General features: G+C 41.0%; 2 protein-coding genes across 5 annotated transcripts in view; both read right to left on the bottom strand.

Annotated features, from left to right (window-relative positions):
* The window catches only part of rgs19 (regulator of G protein signaling 19), a 52300-nt gene extending 47526 nt beyond the window's left edge, over window positions 1–4774 (bottom strand). For 3 of the 4 annotated variants that reach the window (XR_006983780.2, XM_053686091.1, XM_017487189.3), the window contains exon 1: window positions 4598–4774. Coding sequence is in view for 2 of the 4 variants with exons in the window: in XM_053686091.1 (XP_053542066.1) it covers window positions 4598–4654 (57 nt within the window). In the remaining 2 variants the exon portion in view is untranslated. The remainder of the gene's footprint in view (window positions 1–4597) is intronic. The other variant, XM_053686094.1, reaches the window with a different exon arrangement.
* Window positions 4775–8243: 3469 nt separating this feature from the next.
* Window positions 8244–17323, bottom strand: part of LOC108275567 (protein LKAAEAR1) — a 33085-nt gene continuing 24005 nt past the window's right edge. Inside the window, exon 4 of the mRNA XM_017486466.2 lies at window positions 8244–8658. Within this exon, the coding sequence (XP_017341955.1) occupies window positions 8599–8658 (60 nt within the window). The 3' untranslated portion in view covers window positions 8244–8598. The remainder of the gene's footprint in view (window positions 8659–17323) is intronic.

Genomic DNA, 17323 nt, shown 5'->3' on the forward strand with positions numbered 1-17323 from the left:
CAAAGGAGAAAGACACATTCCGTACATGAACTGTATTTCAGTTGAAGTTTACTGAACATAGTTTATTTTTCTAAAAACTAACCACATCAGCCTATGTAGCAGATCCTTATCCAATCCTATGCATTTATGTAAATTATTTAGCTGAAGCTAGCTCATCAGACCAGAGCCTAGCTACAGGGCAGAAGCTACTAATTGAAGAGTTTTTACAGACTTTTCCCCCATTTTATTTACCCTCTCTGGTTTGATTAGTGAACTGACACATTTTTAAAGTAGACAAAAACAGAATCTTAAAGTTACGTGAAGAGCTACAATGAACCAAAACATCACCACTTCAAATTGTCCTATTTATAACCATAAAGTAATCATTAATGGTTAAGCATTAAAGGGTAAGTGCTGTTGCTATTCAATGATCCTAGCTATTTATCAAGATCTTTGTATGAAAAGAATTTAAGACACGCTAGAGGCTAATGGGCATGAGTTTAACTGCTAAAGAATCCGCAATTGATTCATGCTCCACTCTGATAAGCAAGGCAGGAGCACTCCCAATAAAGTGTTCCATAATACTGGTCAAGTTCTGCTAAACAGTTACAAGTAGTAAGCATCTGGGGCCCTGTTTTTTTTTTTTTTCCATTATCACTTCCCTAAAACATGCCAGTAGGTGGATTGGCTACAATAAATTGTCCCTAGGTGTGAATTTGTCAATATGTGTATACATGGTGCCCTATGATGGACTGGAGCCCTTTCTAGGGTGTGTCCCCACATCACGCCAGCCTGACCAGTATAAAGCGGTTACTGTAGATGAACGAACAAATGTGACATAAATAGTGAACATTTACAATAACAGGTTAGTTGCCACTAAGTGACAGTTCCAAATTGCCACTGTGCTAGCAAATACTGAATGTCACACCTTCTAATTCCTCACTAACCCACATGAGCACAGCTTTCATTTCTGACCACGAGCATGCAACTAAACAAAACACACAAAAAAATTGGATTATGCCCAAACAAATTAACAATACACCAGCATTAACCAGCAAATTATGATAGGATGAGCACAAACATTAGATTACTAAATAAAAGTTTAAACTACTCTAAAACATACAAAATAAAATACATGCAGTTTTAAGGCAATAAAACACACAAAAAAATTGGATTATGCCCAAACAAATTAACAATACACCAGCATTAACCAGCAAATTATGATAGGATGAGCACAAACATTAGATTACTAAATAAAAGTTTAAACTACTCTAAAACATACAAAATAAAATACATGCAGTTTTAAGGCAATAATTAAAAAAATAATAATAAATCAGGGTGCTATAGGTGTAGCATTACCAAGGGTAATTTAATTTATTTAATTAATTTAAAATTAAACAATTATACAGGACACTGAATAGCACATATTGTTTCTTCTTCTTCTTCTTCTTCTTATTATTATTATTATTATTATTATTATTATTATTATTAGCATTACATACACTGATGGACAAAAAATATAATAAGCAGAATAGAAACAGGAGTAAAATGTCCCCCAAAAAGCAGTTTCAAGTTTTTACCAGAATGTGTAAAATGGCATGTGAAAATTTGGTTATTGTAAAAAATCAAACAAAAAATATATAATTGAATTGAAGAAAAAAAATGCCACAGAAAATTTTATTCACTACCAAACTCCAAGGACCAGTCACAATTCCTTTTCTACTTTTTTTCTCCAGTTCTTAGTCATTCATAAATGTCTGTTAAGTAACCCATAAAACAAGATAAAGTCTATAAACTGTAGAGGTTAGTATTTACTAGTAATGATAGTGTGCTAATAAATTTGTATGATTCTCTTGGATCAGCTTCACCGGAACCAGGAATTCCTGATTATTTAAAGACAAGAAAGAAAGACATTTGCTATGAGACTTTTTTCTCACTGTGATATCATGGTCAATCACATGTGTCTGTAAGTAACAGTTTAAATGGTAACTTTACAGGAGTGTTACATGATACGTGCTACTGAGATTATGTAAGTGTGTGATGTCTATAACACTGCATTATGACTTTCGCCTTCTGAAACTATACATTACATGGACTCAATATTGGTGGAAAAATTTATCCACAACACTAATTAGAAAGTGCTAGCTTACTAAAACTGTCAACTGTCAATTCAACAAACAAGATGAGATTGCATCTTTTATGAATTATGGGGCTTTTGTATGACATAGCAGCATTTACAGAATATTTCTAACAGAAGAAGGCTCCTAGACAAGTGCATAAATATTAATCGAACAGAGCACAGGTCTGAAATGTGATTGGCTATGTCAATGCAGTATTGCTGAGGCAACTTTCACATATTCAGGACATAATTACAAACTCTTGACCTCAAACAGATTCAAAAACATTTTATATGTAACTCAATGTTTTCTCGTCTGTGTGAGTATACATAAATTTGTATTATGATGTATAATTTAGATAGAAATATTTCTAATTGTACAAAATCTTATTTTTGTTTTACTGTTGTATAGTGTGTCTTGTGCCATTGCCTGTCTTTGAATTTATAGTATTATATTGCGCTTGTGGTTTTTATGGAATCTGTCATTTTGCACAGCAATCAGTTTCACATCACATACATTTGCAATTAATGTAGTTCTGTGAATATAATGCAATCGTGTACGGTCTCGAATATTGAACTGTGGTAATGAAAGCACTATATTTTATCTCAATGTCTATAGATGGAACAAAAAAATTACTTGGCTTCATTTAAGCCATTGTACTGTATTTATAGAATATAAGGTATTGATAGTCAAAAGGTCTCTTCAGTATTAATTTGTGCTGTTATGCAATTCTAGTACCACACACTCAGGAAAAAAATAGCCTTTCATTGTCACTGGGATGGTACCTTCAAGGGTACATCTTTTAAACATTTAATAAACTTTTACTTGGAAATGTGGAGAGAGTGTACCTTTAAAAGTGATTTAAGGTGCTTAATTGGACCTCACAGTGATTACCTAAGCAAAGCTTTAAAGGTACATTACATACACCTTTATAGCTTAAAGATACATACTAAAAGTACAAATGGAATACACTTGAGGGTACCACCCCAGCAACAAGGAAAGGTAAAGATTAGTACCCTTTTTTCTGAGTGAATGTCAGCTGAGTAACGTAACAATATTCTGACAGCAACACAGATTTAGAGAACCTGACACTCTTTCCTGTATTTTGAAACGTCAGTTACTGTTGATTAATCACTAGTTTTTCTACGTCAATATTCATTTTTCCATTGAATTACTAAAATGACTATGATTACATATGTCACAAAGAAAAGGGAATGTGCAACTTTTCCTCTTCACGTAAATTCCTGATAACCTCGGGAGTTCTCTGAATTACGTCAAAAGCGCGCGTGTGCTGCGCGTAATGCGCTGCGCTTCCCCAACCACACAAGGCGCGCGCTCTACGCGACGACGCACGCGAACGCGTTCAAAGCTCCATACCGCCACGCGCCATTCTTGCTCCATGACCCACCCACTCCTCGCTAGACTAGCACGCGGGGCGCGCTCCCGATTCATTCAACACGAAGGTGTCGAGCGTGACGCGGGAACGCGCTTTACTACGCCAGAACCACAGGGAGAGGGAGAGAGAGAGGGAGAACATTTTTCGAGATGTGAAAAAGAACTCGAGCGAGCATGCAGTGGAGAGAATTACGACGATAAATTTAACAACGATATAAAAATATAATTAGCGAGGAGGAAAAAAGCAAATAAGTAGACTATAATTTATATAAACTACAAGCTATTTTTGCCACCCACACTTCCTATATGTTTGACTTGAAAATTACCCCCTCCCACAACACTGTAGGCTAATCTATGTATTAGGTGAGTCTCTTCCAATGTTCGCTTTAAAAACACGGCATCGGTATGGTGATAAGGACTTTGTGAATAGGCAAAAAACTGAAAACACTATGTAAAATAGCACATTGTTTTAAACCGGCTGTATTCGGAAATCTGCTTCGATAGCCAAAGGCTATCTTCACTGACTTGCTGCTTTTTTCCTCGGACCCCGACCAAGATAGCAAACCATCTTCCTATAGGCTACCCGTTCTTCCCATAATAAACAAATGCACACAGAAGACACACGATTCTTCTCATGGAACACTTCGGAAAATTAGATCATAGCCCCGGTTTCAAAACAGTGGTAGACATGCCACAGACAAATGACAACTACCGTTTCCCTCTGTGTCGATTCATCTCATTTTACTGCAACACTAATCAGCTGTAACACATGGGAAATAAAGCCATAGTAGCCGCGTTCTCAGTTGCAAATAGCCACACTAGTTTACATAGCTTATCACAGACATTCGTCTGTTTCTAGGAAAGGTGGTTTCACATTGAGTCCTAAGCGCTTCCAGGCAAGCAAAAACAAAACAAACAAACAAACAAACAAACAACAGAAAAAAAACAGGTTTAGTGTTGATGTGTAAAAAAGAGGAGACCGGGATTTAACTGAGGACGACCCCGTTCTCGAGGAAATCACGAACCTTTTCGAAACGGGAAAACCCACCATCCGCTGGCAAACTGAAACGTTTCGCTTAAAAACGCTATTAGACGACCATACTTACAATTTTGGCATTAAAATGGTCTGGTGGGCGGTAGCCGTTTCGTTTTCTGAAACACATCCGTTTCTTTCTTTCTTTTTTTCTGTTTATATATATAGGAATACAGTATCGTTTTCCCTTCTCCAGTGTTTCAGCTTCGGAATCGACACCCTTGACGGAGGCAGGCTAAGTATGTACGGCGCATGCGCGAACACAGTCAGTTCTGCTCGACCGATTGACGAAGGACTTCCTCAGTACTTGTCATTTCCAATGGAACTATTCTCACCGAGAACCTATACTCAAGAACCTCGGTTTTTCCCTCATCTATCAAATAATGAAAGAACCTAGGAAAGAAAGCATCCTGCTTTTTACATCTGAACAAGTTTTTTTTGTGTCTTTATGAATTTGGCAAACAGATAAAGACAAACATGCCCCATAACCCATATATATTCCCCAATAAAATGTTTCATAGGCCTTCTTCTTGTAAATGACCAAGTATAATCTATAAACTACCAGACAGGCCTTTTAAATTTCCTGCAACTATGTGGAAAATGTCTTTTAATGTTACAGTATTGCCTAGAACTTATAAATAAAAGTAAATATAAGATATAAATCATAGGTAGGTAGACATTATTTCCTATCTTTAGATCAATCCCAATGTCAACCAGCAGGAGGCGCCAAACACCACGAATAATAAACGCGCAGATCCAGTATTACAAACCGCATAAAACGTCTCAAACACCTTGCAAGTAAAAGTGCAGTAATTATAATAACTCTAAGGATACAATAAGTAACAAACTAATATATATATATATATATATATATATATATATATATATATATATATATATATATATATATATATATTATATATATATATATATATATATATATATATATATATATATATATATATATATATATATATGAAACCTCTGAAAAATTGTGAAAGTTTTAAACTGACTATTGACAACTCTGTTATCTCTCCTTCCCTTCGGGTTAAGAGTCTATGTGTCATCCTTGAAAGTACTTTATCGTTTGAGGCACAAGTAAATAACATTACACAGTTAGCATATTACCATCTGCGAAATATTTATCATCTTTGACTATCTCTTACAGCTAATAGTACTGCTGTCCTTATACAAGCATTAGTTACATCTCGTATTGATTATTGTAATTCTCTTCTCAGTGGTGTTTCACAAAAGCTTCTTCACAAACTTCAAATGGTCCAAAATTCAGCAGCCCTGATCATTACATGAACGCCTTCAACTGAGTCTCCAGTTCCTAGACAACTCCACTGGCTTCCAGTTAGATACCCGATTCAATTTAAGATTGAACTTTTCATTTATAAGACCCTTCATAATTTAGCACGTTCATATCTTCGTGACCTTCTTTATGTTTTTCACCTACCCGATCTCTTAGGTCTTCTGCTACTGTAACTCTTGTTATACCTTAGATATATCAAAATTATTCAACCCCCATTGCAAATCAGTATTGTCAAAATTTCAGCTGTTTGGAATGAGTCAAGTGGTTTCCCCAAATTCAACTGAAAATGCAACTTATCATGATTTCTCCAGTTTCAAAATTATTCAATCCCCTGAATAGAATCCCTCACAACAACACAAATATGCCAAACAGATGTTGTCTCAAGCACACCTAATGCAACTAATCAAGGGCTTCATTAGTTGCACCAGGTGTGCTTGATCTGGAACACATGAAGTACTTGAACTGGCTAGGGGGCAGAAAATGTATGAAATGTCTGGATGGAGCAGACAAAGGAAACTATCAACAGTTACAACCAGATTTTTGAGAAGGCAGGTTGTGAAAAACCCTTGAGTGACTGCAAAAGACCTGCAGCAAGACCTGGTGGCAACAGGCACTGAAATTTCAGTGAGCACAGTATGGCGCGTACTAAACGCAGAAGGTTTCCATGCCAGAACTCCAAGATGTACACCACGACTGACCCAAAAGCACAAGAAAAGTTGGCTCAAAATCATATAAACATGCCACAGAAGTTTTGGGATTCTGCTCTGTGGAGCGATGAAATAAAACTGAAACTTATCAGCACGATGGATCAGCGGTATGTCTGAAGGAAGAAGAATGAAGAAAGAACACTCTGTCCACAGTCAAGCATGGTGGTTTCTTGGTGATGCTCTGGTCCTGCTTTGCATCCTCTGGCACGGGAAACCTGCAGTGTGTGGAAGGCAAGATGGGTTCATTGAAGTGTTAGGAAATCCTAGGACAAAACATCATGCTGTCGGTGAGGAAGTTGAAGCTGGGGCATCATTGGACCTTCCAACAGGACAATGATCCCAAACATACCTCAAATTCCACCAAGGCTTGGTTGCAGAAGAAGTCCTGGGAGATTCTATAGGGCCATCACAATCACCTGACTTGAACCCCAGAGAAAATCTCTGGTGGGATTTGAAGAAGGTGGTTGCAGCATGCAAACTCAAGAATATTAATGAACTGGAGGCCATTGCTCATGAGGAATGGACTAAGATTCCCCAGGAATGCTGCCAGAAGCTGGTGTCTGGCTATGCATCTCATTTGCAGGAGAAATCATTATAAGCTGCATTTTCAGTTGAATAATTTGCCACCTGGAGCATCTGATCTATCTATCTATCTATCTATATCTATCTATCTATCTATCTATATATATATATATATATATATATATATATATATATATATATATATATATATATATATATATATATATATATATATATAATGTGTAACAATAGTTATAGGAGCAGAAGATCTAAGGGATTGGGTAGGTGAATAAACATATATATGTTGATATATTAATTGCATGTTTAAGCAAGCAGATTTTAGATGTTGACCAACTTTGATCAGATTAATTCATGATTTCAAACCCTTATAGAAATGTTTATTCACACCATAGCAAACAGTAATTGAAGGATAAGTGTAACTGCCACTTGGTGTCAGTAGAGCTCTCTGCTTCATTGTAGTTGTGCATTTGGCAATACACTACAATGAAAGCTTGACTTATAGCAAGTACAGTAAATGATGTGCTGGGTTTCTGGGTAACCCAGGGAGTGATTTTACTTAATGCACAATGTTGGGCTTTGATTATGGCTTGCACATTGCATGATAATGTGCATTGACTGTAGCATTAGCACTGTGCAGTAGAATTTTGCTATCCAGAGTGTATTTTCTATCAGATACTGTTTAAAACTGCAAACAATTAATTTTCCAAATCTCTCTGCATGCAAGCTTCTTTCTGTTTTATAGGGGTCAGACCTATATAACTATTTAAAAAGATGATAATGCTGAATGTGACAATAAACTATTTATAGCCTATTATTATTTTCATATCCTGATCCAAGTTCAGTATCGTGGCTGTTTTGTGTGAGAGATAATCAGCCTATTGATTTAAAATCCCATCCTTACTTTCCTGGCAATTTCACATTCCTATAGCTGTGAGACCTGGCAAACCTCAGGCAAAATAATTTTCACTGCATGTAGTTTGTGCTGTTACTGAATCTGTTTTACATCTCTTTTACAAAACTTTGCACAACATTGAATACTTTGAGTAGGCTGGCCAGTATGAGCTCTATGATTATGGAACAAGGGAAATAGGATGTAATAATAATCTGTCTATACTACAAAAAATAAGGTCTGAATAGACAACAAGCAGTTCTTTGCATATTGTTCAACATTTAATCGGACATCAAATTACAGTATAATCACAACATTCCTGTTTTTCTGAACCCAGTTTAGAACATAATTACCTACTGTGATATCATGTTACATACCACTTGAGTACATAACTGTATTTTTCAATAAAGTTGTGATGCAGAGAACAGGAGCAATTGCATTGGTTTACAGTGTTTATGCAGTCCATCAGCAGTATTCACACATACTAAAATATTAATGCATGTTTCTGCCATCTATTATAAAAATGGAATCAGGGAATGCATAGATAATATTGTTTCTGTATTTCACAATTTTAATGGCATTGATTGGAAATGTGGATATAGTTCCCTTTATGCCTCCACTTATCTTCTGTTTATGGTTAGGCCCTTTTCATCCTCGAGAATTTCCTCTACTCTCCGTCTCTGTAAAGCAATAAATAAAAGTGAAACATGTTTAAACCAAGGAAACAGCTGCCACTGAGTGTGTAAAAAAGCTTCATATAGCATGGGGTCACAAATGATTCACTGATTCCATAGTTCTGTGACTATAGCTTGCTACCATGATCTGTTGGCAGGCCAAGATTTACATTCATACCTCCATAACCTCTCACTGTATTAATTTCACTGTAGTTAATGAATAAATCATAGTAGTTGCTGATAATATATTTTAAGATGAATAATGGAACAATAAGCTGAGATTTTAAGAGGTTAACCTCAGAATAAAGGAGAATTCATACTGGCTAAATTTTTTTCTGGAGCATTATTTGTTTGTTTGTTTTTTTTTGTGCGAGAGATGTGCCACATGTGGTAGTTACACTTTCATTCCACAATTGTCCATTTTTTTCACCCACATTGCTAGGGCATTTTTCATTCGAACCACTGTAATATTCTTATTTCCCCATTTCCTTGTTTAATTTAGGGCCACACAAGAATTGTAATCAGTGTTGAAGGTGTTCGTAAAAACACATGCAGGCAACATTACACAAGGATAACCCATATTCACAGTTTAAACAGGCAAAAGTCAAAACCAGGAAGTGCTCTTTTGAAAACACGGTTCAGACATAAAGCTACAAAAATCTGCGACAGTTCACCCAGTACCAATAGTAACACTGATAATGACCCCATTTTGGTAGGCAATAAAAGCTCCCCGCTACAACACACTCATCCATTTGCCATTCTCATGTTGAGGACTTGTGAATTGGTGTACTTTCCCAACCACTTGTACTGCAGGGCATGATGGAGACCTGTTTGTTTTTCCAGGCCCTGGAGAAATTGTGTGATGGGTAATGAGCAATGCCCAAATTGTTTGGAAATTGAATTGGAGCATCTTCAACCATCATTTACAGAGCCTTGCCCTAACTGCAGCATAATAACAATAGCAGTGCATGAAGCTCACAGACTATGTAAATACTGCTGCCTATTCATTCTGCTTCCTCTGATGCCACATGGTTGCAGCAGGGAGAGAAGTGAACAGCAGATACAGTTGTGGAGCCCACTAGGATGAAATAAGTACAGAAATCGGCAGAGGGTTTGGCAGCTGAGCCCCCTCAAATGCCTTTGCAATGTTGGAGACAAATGCAAGAGTTGTGAGCAGCAATACAGCAGCACTACAGTGTATGTGGTTCTATAACTGAGTAGAAGACCACAAGGTGAAATGGGCTAATAGATTGATAAGAATGGCCATAGGATGAGTGTGATGTAGTGGGATCTTTTATGGGTTACCCATGTGAGATCATGCCACAAGCCAACTTTGCTATTGGTTCCAAACAATGAAATGAGCCAAATGGAAAAACTATACTAGTTCTGATGAAAGCCTCCCTGGTGGTCCTCTGTTCAGTTTTAGAAGCATGGTTTCATACACAACCATCTCTTTAAACGCATACAAGCTGTGTCAGAGGTGCAATAGCGACACGTCACCCTGCCCTTGTTTTATGCTTCAGTTGATAGCACAGTATGGTACATTCTTAGCAGTTTTGGTGAATCTACTTTGAAACTGTAGCTTTTCAAGCTATAGGCTACTCATTGTTTGAAGTTGTTAAGCTACAGTCAAGCAACCCCTTTAAAAATGTAGTTAGGTACACTACAAGTTACTAACAAGAGGATTAACTATGACTCTCTTACTCATAGATACAAGGCCTGGGCGCCTCCTCGTGGTGACCACTGGATAGGATGGAGCAGTCGAGCCATCCAAACCAAGATCCAGGCCAACCCCTGGTCGGGCTAACCTTCCGGCTGGGGGCTTTTTTGCTGGTTACAAAGAAGCAAGTGAAGAATAAGAAACCTGGACCCTCTGGCAACCAGGTAAACAGCAAGTGCAACGCCATTGAAGGGGCAACTGAGATGACCCTAAAGACTCTGAACGTGACTACTTTACAGCGCAACTGCTCAGACTGCGATGAGGTTTTCCCTTCGCATAGGAGCCTGGCCATGCATAGACACCACCGGCATCCAGTCAAAGTCAACGCCGGCAACTCTACCTACAAGGAGACTGATTTGGGCTGCAGAGGAGCATGCAGCACTGATTAGGCATACCAACAGCATCTGGAGGGGGAACATGCAAAAGAAGGAACATCTCGAGCAGCTGCTGACCCACTTTCATTATCGTTCCACAGAGGCACTGAAGTGGACATCTGCTTTAGCAGAGTTGGAAAAGGCCGAGTCTGTTCCTCCCGCAGCTAAGACTGCCATTTCAACTGTAACTGGGCCGTTGGAGCCTTTGCCTCCTGCATCCTGGATGAATGTGAAGTTACCATCTAGGAGAAGAGTATGGCTGAAGGAGGAAGATGAAGTGCTCCTTTGTCATGTAGATATTGTATGGAGACATGGAATGCTTAACAAGGACCTGGAATCCTTGTTGGGGCAACTTATACCAGAATGCTCTATAGAATCAATTAAGAAGAAACTGCAGACTCTTTCCTGGATCCCTCCAAGAGCCACTGAGGACTGTCGTCGCCTGCCAAGGGCCAACCCTACAGTGAGTCCTGAGGGATCAACTACTCATCCTTCCAGATCAGAACTTAGTGCACAGGCCTCATTTGGTCTGATAGATAGTGTTGTGGATAAAAATGACATGAAATAAACATGCGGGAGACCTAGTATCCAGTAAAGGGGAGAAGAAGAAAAGACGGGCACCAAGACACACAGAAGCGGTGTGAGGCGAATATTGACTGATATTGAATATCGAATTGGATTCACACTTTAAAGATCTTAGATCTTTAAGAGTAATACACTATGGTTTATTAGTCAAAAAAGTAAAAAAAGTATACGAGCTGAGGAGTGCTAAAACACACACACACACACACACACACTCTCGTACAGTCAAGGGCGGCCATGTAGACATAACACACGCACACACTCTCTCTGTCTCTCTCTCTCTCTCTCTCTCACACACATACTACTATAACTTTATAAGAATAATATAAAGGAATATTAAGATATTATAAGGGTAATATCTTATAATAATAATATATATACTCTTTATAAAAAACAGAATAATAGGATATGTAGGACAGTAGAAGGGTAATATAATGATATTATGAAGTAGTAAGTACAGTAAACCGTTTTTCAAGCAGTATAACTATATATAAAATAGAGATATAGAGCAAATATATCAATAAATTATAAACTAGAAATGCAGGCTCGCAAGGAAGGCCTTAATTTTAAGAGAGAACCATGAGGAGCCATTTATAAGGGTGGCTGAGTCAAGCTGCCCCCCCGCGAGATAAGAGTAAGACCGAGGTCACTCTAGATTGTTTTGTCTCTCCACTTTTGATTTTACGGGTTATTCAAATCCCTCGGTTTTGATTCTCTGGGTTATTCAAATCCCTTGGTTTTGATTCTCTGGGTTATTCAAATCCCTTGGTTTTGATTCTCTGGGTTATTAAAATCCCTTGGTTTTGATTTTCTGGGTTATTAAAATCCCTTGGTTTTGATTCTATGTGTAAGTGAAATGGCCCTTTTCTGGAACATAAGAGTAAGGTAGATGAGCTCTTTTTTAACCCTATTGGTAGTGATATCATAGTCTTCTTGCAACATATGGGTTATTTACTGTGTAAGTACAGTATAAATACTGGAGCTTAAGCTCAGGGTATCAGATCACTTCTGAGAATTCTCATCGGTGTGGATCTCGTGTGGTGGAACGGAACCAATAAAGCTGGACCCTTGCTTCTTCTCACTCACGGCTGGTGTCTTTTTTTCTATCTCCAACTGGGCTCAGAGGTAGATGTGAGTATTGGCTTCTATGTTGAATTTTAAGTGTTTTTGGGTAATAGCCTAAATTTGAGCCAGCATTTGGCACCCCAGATGGGACTGGGCTAAGATCTATATGTCTGGAATCTCTCCCGTGGGACTTCGCTCTCTAAGCAACAGATAGGCCGTGTAGGAAGAAGGCATTACAGACGCCTGTTATTTCAAAGCTCTGTTTTAGTGGTCTGTTGTTACGATTGGGAAGCCCCCGGGGTGGGAAGAAAGACTAAGTTGGTCTCCAAAAGAACCTTGAGTGAGTGAGAAGAGGTAAGTGAAGTGTAGATTGTAGAAGATTGTAATTTTGTAATTGTATAAGGTTCATAAGACTGCGTAAGGAAATTGTATATGTGTTGTGTGAGTGAAAGTCCTGCAATACCGCTGGTGAAAGATTCCAGGTCTGATATAGAGGCAGGTGGAAAAGGAGGCCTCAAACCCCAGAGCTACTAGAGCATTGGTGGGGACCCCTAATACTGCTGGTGAAAGATTCCAGGTCTGAGATAGAGAGGGGAATAAATCTTGGGCCCATGTCCGGGTCGCGCAATACAGCGTGCCCGGTGTATGAATGGAATGTGTACTGTAAATGTGTGTGCTTATAATATATGTGCTTATAATGTGCTCTGAACATGAGCTCCATACATAAAGAGATATGTGTGTTGGATAAGTTGGATAAGATTTAAAAAAAAAAAAAAAAAAAAAAAAAAAAATTGGAGAAAGTTGCATTTAATTTATGTGACTGTAAGCTTCATACATACGGAGCTGGTGTGAAGGCGCGTTATACACTGAGACATGATTTGCGTGCTATTAACCAAATCGTGATACCTGAAACACCAGTAGTGCCAGACCCACACACCCTATTGTCGAACATTCCAGAAGGGACCAAATGGTATACTGTCATAGACTTATGCTCAGCATTTTTTAGCGTGCCACTGCACCCAGACTCACAGCATTTGTTTGCTTTCACGTATGAAGGGCAGCAGTACACATACACTAGACTTCCGCAGGGATACTGTGAAAGCCCATCCATATTTAATCAGGTACTGGCTCAAGACCTCTCAGCCCTGGAGTGCCGTAGCACCATCTTGCAATATGTCGACGACCTTTTGATTTGTAGTGTGTCCAAAGAACAATGCCAGCACGACTCCCTAAAGGTTCTAAGAATGTTGGCCGAAAATGGCCACAAAGTAAGTAAATAAAGTTGCAATTTTACAAAAAGTGGAATACCTAGGTCGTGTGTTAGAGGGAGAAAGCCGTACTATAGCACCAAAGCATGTAGAGGCCATACGCAAGGCCCCACAGCCAACCACCGTGCGACAGATGTTGGCGTTTCTAGGAATGGCGGGGTTCAGTCGCCCATGGATATGTGAGTTCGCACAAAGGGTTCAACCATTATGGGATATGATTAAGGCAGCAGACCAATCACAGCCAAATGCCCCCCTCGACTGGACTCCTGAAGCTCTAGCCGCACTCGCAGATATTAAAATGGCCTTAATGACCGCTCCTGCATTGGCTAACCCAGACTATAGCAAACCGTTTCACCTCTATGTATCCGAAAGAAAGGGGTACGCATCGGCCGTCCTAACTCAGCAGCAACAAGGGATGGGAAAACAGGCCATCGCCTATTACAGCACGGCTCTCGATAACGTGGAAAAAGGGATGCCACCCTGTTATCGGTCTTTGGCAGCGGCCACATTTGCATATCAGAAAGCGTCCTTAATCACCATGGGGCACCCAGTTACATTATATACGACCCATGCACTGCATGCGCTCCTAACAAGTCAGACCTTTGTGATAACGAACTCCCGTCGAACGGGATATGACTCCATCCTGTCAGCCCCGGAGCTCACTATAGAACGGTGCACCACGGGGAATCCGGCCAATAAACTGGTAACCCCGATAGATGGTGTACCCCATGAGTGCGTAGCGGAATCAGAGATATTTTTGAAAGCGCGTTCGGATTTGGAGAACTGCCCTATTGATAATGCTAAACATACGTATTTTGTGGACGGTTCCTGTTATCGTACTGATACGGGCAATAAGGCTGGGTTGGCAGTAGTAGAAGCACGACGAAACCCGGTGACGTTTGAGGTGGTGATGAGTGTTCCCCTCCCCCAACCCTGCTCGGCCCAGCTAGCTGAACTATGGGCGTTGACAGCTGCGTGTAATTTGGGCCGTAATGAGAGTTGCACTGTATATATGGACTCGGCCTATGCTCATGGAGTCTGCCATGTGTTTGGACCAATCTGGGCTCAAAGGGGATTCCAGCGGGCAGATGGGTCCGCCGTGACACACGGGGAAGCGATTTCAGATTTACTATATGCTATGACATTGCCCACAAAATTAGCTGTAGTGAAATGCAGGGCACATAGGACTGATGACTCCTTTATCACTAAAGGGAACGCACTGGCGGATGAGGCAGCTAAGAAAGCTGCCGTAGGGCCTGGGCAGATGATGTCCCTAACTCAGCCCGGGGAGAGTCCGCTGCAGCATCCGCAGGTAGACAATGTGGCCCACTTAGTGGAGCTGCAGAACACCGCAGGTGTGGCTGAAGTATCAGCGTGGATAAAACGGGGGGCGAAAAAAGAGGCGGGTACTGGATTATGGCGCAGCATAGAAGGATTGTGTATAGCCCCAGCCTGTTACCTCCCGCTCTTAATCAAAGAAGCCCTTGGCTTGGATCACGCCCATAGGACCGAAACTATCCGAAAAATCCATCAGGAATGGTGGTCCCCATTTCTGGCCAGTATGGTGGACTATGCGTTGAAAAGATGTGAGGTGTGTATCAAGAACAATGTGCGAAAGAACTTTACTGCCCCTTTAGGACATATTCCCCCACCGACTGGGCCGTTCCGGCATATAATGATGGATTATGTAGACATGGGAGCAGACAACCGGAGAGAAGGGAAGCGCTACATTCTAGTAATAGTAGACCGCTTCAGCAGGTGGGTGGAGGCAGCTGCGAGGGCCGCGGCTAAATTTTTATGTCGCGAGGTCATTCCCCGGTTCGGTATTCCAGATTTTCTGAGTTCGGACAACGGCACCCACTTTGTGAATAACGTCATTGACAATGTGGCATCCGCCTTGGGGATAGATCATAAGCTAGGCTGTGTATATCATCCTCAATCCCAGGGCATGGTGGAACGAGTGAATGGTACCCTAGTTAATAAATTGGCAAAAATATGCGAGAGCTCTCGCCTAAACTGGGTACAGGCCTTACCACTGGCATTGATGAAGATGCGTTCACAGACCAATCTTATGACGCACTTGACTCCTCATGAAATGCTTACTGGGCGCCCAATGCCTATGGCATTCACCCGAGGTCCATACACAGGGCCGTCTTTGGCACAATTGGAGGACGAAATGCAGGATTATGTGCGAACCCTCACCCAAATCCATAGACATTTGTATTCACAGGTTCGTGAGGCAGTCCATGAAGAGAACGAGGTACAGGAGGACGTGCGCCTAGTGGCACCGGGGGACCAGATATACATTCGTGTTTTCAAGAGAAAGAGCCCCCTTGCGGGACATCGGGAAGGACCGTTCACCGTGGTTGCTGCAACCCCCACGGCTGTGAAAGTTGAGGGGAGGAATTACTGGTATCACTTGAACCACTGCAGCCGCGCCGAACCAGGTAAGGGACCGCTACTGCAAGACACTACCGACGAACAACCATCGACCTCAGGACTAGTCAGTACAAGACAGCCCATTGGGGCAGTGGTGTTCACTGATAGTGACAGTGATTCGGATGCATCCCTGAGCCCTGCCTACGGCACTCGAGCCCAGACTAAGCGGCGGGCTGTGGAAAAACTAGATAAACTGTCTCAGTCTGATGCCAGTAGCCCTACTGTTCTCTCGCCCCGAGTAGAAGTGACGGGTGTCGTAGTTACCAGCCCACAGGAAGTTGTAACCCCAACGGAGGAGGATTTTCTGTCTACACTTGCCACTCTCTGTCAGGACCTTGACGACCCCGCTCTGCCTCTGAGCCTAATCGACTTGGATACGCTACAGTCCCTAGAAGCACAGTTGAACTTACCTGAGCTTACTTCATTAACTTCAGTCTCCGCATGAATCCTTGCGCACTCCCCTACCACCGGTTCCGGAGGGGACCGGTGGGACGAGTTCCACAGAATAGTAGCACATATGGGGGTAGAGTGATTTTTGCAGCAGGGCTAATAGCACTCTTTTTCTTTTTCTACGACCCAATGTTTAAAAGGACTAGTCATACCTTCAATAATGCCCTGGATTCCTATCACACGTTACACCCACTAGTGGCTGCTACTTCCCGCACAACCCCCTCTCCCCGTATTAGGCATGTTCGATCCTGGACGGCCCCTGGCTCAACTATAGGTTCCCGTAGCTCGATGTGCGCGTTAGCTCTCCTTAGACTCGTCCATGAAGAGTCCCTGATTGGCAGAAGTCCCTATTTGGCCTCATTCACTTTCTCCCAAGCTCGATCTGTGGAGATTCGCGTAGGACATCTTAGAATTACTGGTAGGGCACGGGCGAGTAGGTGCTCCTTCGAGCTGCCTACTATTGGCCCCCTGTGGCTACCGTTCCTTTGCTCAGCTACGGCGTGTTCTTACCATGATAGTACAGGGTCACCTTTCGCATCCCGGGCTCTCCACCCCCTCCTCATTGCCCCGATGTCAACTCCGATCGCACATAAATTAATGAAATTACAATACTATTCAATCTCCACCGATAACACCTCACTTACGGAGGAGCAGAGTAACATGTATCTGGCATGGATGGTCCATACTGCTCGATCTGTGACAGATCGCTCGTGTCTCGTATGTCATGATCGTAGCCTCACCCCCCATTTTATGTTCCTTATGGGGAACCTAAC

This window comes from Ictalurus punctatus, chromosome 15, assembly GCF_001660625.3.
Source record: "Ictalurus punctatus breed USDA103 chromosome 15, Coco_2.0, whole genome shotgun sequence".
Classification (NCBI taxonomy): Eukaryota; Metazoa; Chordata; class Actinopteri; order Siluriformes; family Ictaluridae; genus Ictalurus; species Ictalurus punctatus.